General features: G+C 28.7%; 1 protein-coding gene across 1 annotated transcript; it reads right to left on the bottom strand.

Moving 5' to 3' along the window:
- LOC102660398 (uncharacterized) lies at nt 1–1,555 on the bottom strand. Its single transcript, XM_041016123.1, has 2 exons — nt 1,217–1,555; nt 1–1,130 (listed from the first exon to the last, which is right to left on the bottom strand). Exon 2 carries the CDS (start codon nt 952–954, stop codon nt 553–555), a length of 402 nt encoding a protein of 133 aa, XP_040872057.1. The 5' UTR covers nt 955–1,130; nt 1,217–1,555; the 3' UTR covers nt 1–552.
- Between the last annotated feature and the right edge of the window lie 6,455 nt (nt 1,556–8,010).

The following is an 8,010-nucleotide window of genomic DNA, read 5'->3' on the forward strand; positions in this document are numbered from 1 at the left end:
ACTATGGCTCGAGGAATCCATACACAGAGTCATTTTCCGCTTGCATGCTTGTCTCAATCATATGCTTATTGTTGTTAAAATAAAGTGAATTATGTATGAATTTAAAACAATCAGTTAGCTAATATACAATAATGTAAAGTGACTTACAAAATCTATAATTGTATAACAAAGATGCTGAGACTTGACCACTGTGTGCTATTTCAGAAATATTTTCATGTTTTATGTACAAGGAGAAGTTATTATTATACACCCCAAATACAGTAGCATCCGATGACACCTCAAAGGCTTGAAGAAAAGTTGTGGGATGGTCAATGTCATTTGGTATAGCGGATTGACATTAGGATCCGACCAATCTACAGGTTTCGCCAGTCCATCAGCTCTCGTTTATCCTACACAGTTAAAAAACATAAGTGGAGAGAATCAACACTTTATTTGTAATCAATCCTTTTTTAATAATTCTTAAAAACAAAAAAAATGAAATACATGTTCTGAAAAAGGCTTTACAAGATGTGTTAGTCAAGCAAGGAAGGTGTTAAGTATTTGTCCCACTAACTAAACCTCTTGAGTGGGTACAGGAATGCAAGCATCAGTATGTCGAACTTCCTGAACATCAACCTTGACTTGATCGTTGCCCAAACGGGTGTTGTGGATGGTCGTTGATCCCTCATAAACTCTTACAAGGGAAACCAAGCGGGAAGGATTGTCATCAACATACAACTCATATTTCTTTGAGTCACCCATGTCTGATTCCTGCCCCGAGGTATCAACATAACTTCCTTTTATGCTAACACAAGCAGCAGAAGGACCAATCTTAGGCTCAGGAGGCAATGCAAGTTCTTGTGATTGCATCTGGCCGAAGAACAACATTAGTTGTTGAGTCACTTTTTCTATGATCGACTCCTCCAGCTGGTCCCTGATTTTTTGTGTCAATTGCTCTAGGTCTTCAGGAGCCATGGACGTAGACTTGCGGGAGCTTCTTGAAGCAGATCCAAAGTATTGTTTGATTGTGACACTATCTCCAGCAACACGGAAACGACCAGGGTGCTCTGGTTGCCCAATGACAATAGTCAGTACATCCTAACGTCCATGGGCGACAAAGCTTCCTTGTGGGGCCTATTCTTCCAGGGAATCTGGTAATCAACAGATGAACACAAATTTGGTTCACTTATCCAAGAATTATTATAAAAATGACCACTAACAAATGAGAGACACTTACAATCCTATCTGTAATTTCCTTTGCTGCCTCAAATGTCATTTGACTAGATTTTTCTGTGTGGGTCATCTTCCACTTCACATGTCGTCTAATGGAAGATGGAGGATCAATAATTGTGTCAGTGCTCTTGGATTGGGTTGTTTCCTCTAATTGTTTCTTTTTCTTGTCATCCATAAACTTTTATTCTAGAAAAGCATAACCTCCACGAGACAACACGTGAGGGACAATGTTTTGTTTCTTAATGGCCTGCGCCATCTTTCAAACATCTTGTAATAGTTACAGATTAAGATAACTTAATATGTTTGACAATAATGCGTAAATATGAAGTTTAATAAACAATCAAAATCAACTAACCTCCCATGAAGGATCTCTACGATTTTGACAAAACTAGTTCCATTTCTCTTTGCTTATGTCGTACTTTTCACATACTTTATCATTGTCGTCCTCCTTGTCGTCTGCTAGAACCCATTTGGAGGTCAAATCTGACTTAAACTGCCTCCATCGCTCTCTTACAGTCTGAAGTATTTTTTTTTTCTTTGTCCTCAAATCGGAAGATGCTTTAGGAATATCAAATTCATCATGCGATACAATAAATACATTTTATAGTTAGTCAATTACAATTTAAGAAATTTAGTACAATCAATTACAACAACATTCAACATTTGATTGAAATACCTGAATATCTTCCTAGATCAAATTCTTTTGAGTTGTAGGGACTTGTTTCCAATTATCATATGTAACATCCACCTTATCGCAAACAATGATCACCAAATACATTCTTAATTTCTTTCTGTGGGAAGCATCAGCTTTTGCAGTGGTAAGATCCACATCAACCATTAGTCTCTCCACCCCAACTGGTCTAGTAGCCAATGATCTGAGCCGTGTTGTTTTTCTTGTCTTCTTCGACGTAGAAAGTGAAGGTGTTGCTGACTCAGGAAGAGGAGGAGGGGAGCTGGGTGGTGTAGCCATGTGCCTATTAAAAAACAACATTAATTAAACTCAACTGAAAATTATATTAAGTTATGTAATTAAAATTGTGAAAGCAAGTAAATATAAAATAAATTATATTATATGATGTTAATTAATTATATTTCATCATGACCATTACGATTTGCATGGACGTCGTCAACTTTTTCTTCTCCGTTGATGTTAGGCGGCATTTGTGTGGAGAACCAAATGAGAGTCACTTTTTCTAGGGAATCCTGTAATCAACAGATGAAACAAATTTGGTTCACTTATCCAAGAATTATTATAGAAATGACCACTAACAAATGAGAGTCACTTACAATCCTATCTGCAATTTCCTTTGCTGCTTTAGACGTCATATGAAATTTGGCTAAAGAACAACATTAGTTGTTGAGTCACTTTTTCTATGATCGACTCCTCCAATTGGTCCCTAATTTTTTGTGTCAGTTGCTCTAGGTCTTCGGGAGCCATGGACGTAGACATGCGGGAGCTTCTTGAAGCAGGTCCAAAGTATTGTTTGATTGTAAAACTATCTCCAGCAACACAGAAACGACCAGGGTGCTCTAGTTGCCCAATGATAGTAGTCAGTACATCATGACGTCCATAGGCGACAAAGCTTCCTTGTGAGGCCTATTCTTCTAGGGAATCCTGTAATCAACAGATGAAACAAATTTGGTTCACTTATCCAAGAACTATTATAAAAATGACCACTAACAAATGAGAGTCACTTACAATCCTATCTGCAATTTCCTTTGTTGTCTCAAACGTCATTTGAAATTATTTTTTAATCTTTAGTTACACTAAAATCATTAACGAGTTAAAAGTTAACAAACCCTTAAAGTTTATACTAGCCATCATGTTTGGGGTCATTTTTAGTTTAATGTTTTTCAATTATAACAATTTAATAACACTTTTTTCTTCTATTTTTAGTTTTAAAATTTTGTTATCAATATTACCATTTTTCTTTAACAAGTTCATTAAAAAGGTTTGACACTCTTCACATAAAGTTGTGATGAGAAGATCTGTAGTGAAAAATAAAAATAAAAAATATTTAAGTTTCTATGGACTTTTGTCATAAAAATATTTACCTTTTTTAAAAAAATATTTGAGTTTTAAAAAAATCAATATCAACTTTAATGTGCAATATGCTGTAGGATTTTCCATAATAATCAGTTAATCACCTTTGTCCATTATTCCATCCATTTCTTTTATCCATCATTTAAGGTTATCATGCACAAAATAATTAAAAATACTTTTACTAAAATATTTAGTATTTTTTAATATATATTTTATCTCTCATTCATTACTTTAGTATTTTATACAATTTTTTTCTTTCTATTCTATAAGGATATAATTGAAAATATAATAATTGATGTCATATTAAAATTTTAAAATTATAGATAAATAAAAAACCATTTTTCTCAAAATAAAGTGTTACTTGTTGATTAAAATTATACTAGGCACTGTTCAATGTACAACATAGAGAGAGTAAAAACAGAGCGACTTTACTAATTGTTAAAATAAAAAATTAATTCAAATACAATGATATTTTTATACTCACATTTAATTATATACAAATGGAATTATTAACTTTAAGAATAATCATTTTAACAAAAAATCATTTATATTAATGTTTAATTAAAAGAATTACTAATTAATACTCTTAGAATATTTGTTAAGAAATTTTAAAAAGTATTTTTTAAACATTATAAGAAGGCGTAAAAAAATCATATCATTGTTGACTATTTAGACCTTTAGTTTTAGGAAGTAGAAAGAAATCAGTGACTTCTATGAGCACTAGAACACAAGTTACAATAAGTTTAACTGAATTTGACCTTTGGAGTACATGCAGAATCGAAAAACCTATAGCCATAGTCATACAAGAATCGCATTCATCAGCAGTACCACATAACACACAACAACCTTCCAATCGGTGACACTCACAGTCACAGTCACAGACTCCACACTAGCATCTTTGGTCAAATTAGACCCTCCTGCATCAAACACTGTTGTGGCATACATAGGCGATATAAATTGAAACCATTTTCTTGTCTCATGATAACTCAAACAAACTCAATGCACTGTCAAATTCTAATGATATCCTATTCCAACCTATATTGGCACAACAATTCAAAATACAATTTATATCATATTCAAGTATAAATTCAGTACACATTTATTTATCAATGAAAGCTTTCTTTCAACCATACCTTAACAGAAAGTAACTAGTGCACAGATTGGCTAGTAAAGCAGGGATCATGTTCCTCAGCTTGCTGAACAAATTAGAACTTCACAAATTGGAATTCCTAAATAAGGTTTGATAAAAAAAAATATTACATCTCTTTTTTTAGGAATTTCAGTAATTTTACACATAAAAATATGAGTAAAGATATGATTATTCCTAATTAAGGTTTTCTTTTGTTCTCGTGGAGTATTTTGAATGATAAAAAAATAAAAATCACTCACTTATTCTTGTTACAGATTAGACTTGGACCTGTGAAATGGCTAAAAAGCTATACATTTGAGACAGTAATTGAACTTCAGAAAAAGGGAGTAAAAATATGTCGTTTTCCTGCTCTAGGAATTGCCATTATTTATCCCTAACTGGACGGTGAATGCATTTGTGGTGCTCTGGGTTCTGGTAGTGGCCTTTGGGTTTTTGAGAGTAGGCAAGCATCACAAAGTTCTTTTAAGTTAAAGAACAACACAAATGCAACTTCAACACAACACCAAACCACCACTTATGCAATTGTCGAGAGCCAAAACAAGCCTTTAACTCATAACAAGAGAGTGTACCTTTAACTTAACAATTCGAACAACAACGGGAGCCTCGAGGCGCAATGACAGCTGTAGCGCAATGTAGTAGAAAAGCCACCGCTGACGCGGTGGTGGACAACGAGTCGTGTGGTGGCATAAACAGTGGGTGGTGGTGGACGACGAGGTTTCTTGAGGCGTAGTGGCGGAATAGAGAAATATTTGGAGGGTTTTGAGAGAGACGATGGTTTCAAGTGGCTCGCAGGAATGGGAAATAGGGTCTTATTTAAAAGCATCAATATCGATTTTGTTAGGTTTTTTTTTTAAAAAAAAAATAGATGTTTTCTAAGCAAGCACAACTCGACTTTTTAAAAATTGATGTTAAGAGGGGATCTCAACATAGGTTTTTAAGAAACTGATGTTCTTGGTGCTTATCAAATATTAATTTTCAAAAATCCATGTTGAGATTGCTTTGTTAACATTGTTTTTTAATGAACTAATGTTAATGATGATATTTTATTTACAAAAATGATATTGGATATTTGTTAACATCATTTTCATCATAATCGATATTAATAGTGCGATGTTAAAAGTCAATTTTTTAGTAATGGTTTATAAAAAGTTGGATTAGAAATTTATTATACATCAAAATACATAATTAAATTAATCACACATACTATAATTTTTATTTATATTAATAATAAAGTTATGTTAAAATCCTTTCGGAAAATTTAACAAACTAAATTAATCTTTATATAAAAAATTTTTAAAATAATTTAATTAACTAAATATATATTTAACTATAAAACTAATTTATTTGTATTTTTTAATAAAACGTATATAAGAATTTATTCTTATATATATATATATATATATATATATATATATATATTGTAACAAAACAAAATATAAAAAAGTAATAGGACAAAGATTGGTATAGAGCAAATAATTATATATTAAGTTATACCCGTACCGGTCAAGCGATTATTTCCCATCAAAGGACCAAACCGAATGAGTATCCAAAGGTTCATAGGTTTTTGCCATGCTTATTTTCAAATCTCATAGATTATAATATTCAATGTTAAGTTCATAATAACATCAATTTTACAATCAAATTATTGATTATGTAATTAATAATTAAAACATTTATTTATTGAGAGTAAGATTAAAAAATCTATTATACATCAAAATACATTATTAAATTAATCATTAAAACTATAATTGCAATTATGTTAGTCTTTAAATAATCAAGTTATGTTTAAATTCTTTTAGTATATTTCACCATATAAATTAATCTTTATATTAGAATTTTTTCAAAAATAATTTAATTAACCAAATATATATTTATAAATTAATTTGAGCCTATGGTATTAACTAAATTAATAATAATAATTTATTTTTCCATTTAAAAATATTAAATAGGTAAGCATTTATTTTTGTTCAAATGTATTTTTAAAAACATGTGGTTAAGAAATACATTTAATTTTTTATTTTATTAAAAAAATTTATTATTTATTTTGTCATTTTGTTTCTCTTATTTATAACTGCTGTCATTTTTGTCATTCAATATCACTTATATAATTTTGTTTGGCATTAGCTACCATTAAGGGTTTGTAGTTTACTGGTTAGCATTTATCCAATCGATTGCCAAGTCATTGGTTTGAACCTAGTTTGCATCAAATATTGATTATTTTTTAAATACAGTAACCAGTGCGTCTCTCAAGCCCAACCGTAACAGCAACACGCTATTTACAATTTGTTCGATACCACGATTGGAATTGTTAAGAAAAATCTAATTTACGAGCGTATCACTATTTTTTTTTTTAATTGAAGGATACATAATACCAAAGATCAAAGTATTCTTCAATTAAGTATTGCTAAAGATCAATGGGTATCCAAAAATGAAAGATAAAAGTGGTGTAGGTAAATAAACAACAAATACTTAATTATAAAATTTGTTGTTCTATTTCATTAAATTTGTTCCCCTATTTTTTAATTTATTAAGTTATTTTATATTTTAAAATTTACTATTTGAGTCTCAATTGGAGTGAGAAATACACTTTTTATCTACGACATCCAAGTGCTTATTTAAATATTTAATGTTAAATATATTTTTAATATAAGTTTTATGGAAAAAATAGTTCAATATTTAAATTTTATTCTTTTTTAATTTATTATATTTTTATAATTTTATATAATATTTTTTAAAATATAATATATAAGATTAAATTCTATTTTCACATAAATTAGAATATGTATATTTATATAAATTTTATTTTTATTTTATATAATAATTTATCTTTTAAAATAATGCTTGTGATTTAGTGATAACATTTTTTTATCTATATTAAGATATTCATATTAGTTATTGTAATATAGATAAAAACATGTTGTCAATAAATCACATATATAAATATTTTAAAAAATAGAAAATACTATTATCTTATTTAATTACATATCTTTACTATATTATTTAATTCTTTAAAAAAAATTGCATACCTGATTAAAAAAAGTTAAATATAAATAAATAAAATATTATTATAATAAATAATAAGAATATCTTAATATAGGTAAAAAAATACTATCATTAAATAACATATATAAATATTTTAAAAGATAATAAAATACTGTCATTTTATGAAATTATAATTTATATAAAAATATACATAAAGATAAAACTTATATTATATCTTTACTGTATAAAATAAGTTTTGAATAATATGATAAAAATACATAAGATTATAAAAATATAATATATAAATTAAAAATGAAGCTTATATAAGTTTACATATTCTAAATTTGTGTGAAAATAGAATTTAATCTTATATATTAAATTTTAAGAAAGGATATATAAGATTATAAAAATATAATAAATTAAAAAAGAAAAAAATTTGAATTTTAAACTATTTTGGCATAAAACTTATATTAATACTATATTTTACATTAAATATCTAAATGAGCACCTAGGTGTAGTGGTAAATGAGTGTGTTATTCACTCTAAGTATCATGATTTTTGTCCTACCTCAAACATTTTTTAAGTTCTTATTTTTTAAGAAAATTTTGGTCAACTTTCTAGT

The sequence above is a fragment of the Glycine max genome, chromosome 6 (assembly GCF_000004515.6).
Source record: "Glycine max cultivar Williams 82 chromosome 6, Glycine_max_v4.0, whole genome shotgun sequence".
Classification (NCBI taxonomy): Eukaryota; Viridiplantae; Streptophyta; class Magnoliopsida; order Fabales; family Fabaceae; genus Glycine; species Glycine max.

What these genes read in the sequence shown, in the direction of transcription:
- LOC102660398 (XM_041016123.1), bottom strand. Translation starts at nt 954, where the DNA reads ATGGCTCCTGAAGACCTAGAGCAATTGACACAAAAAATCAGGGACCAG.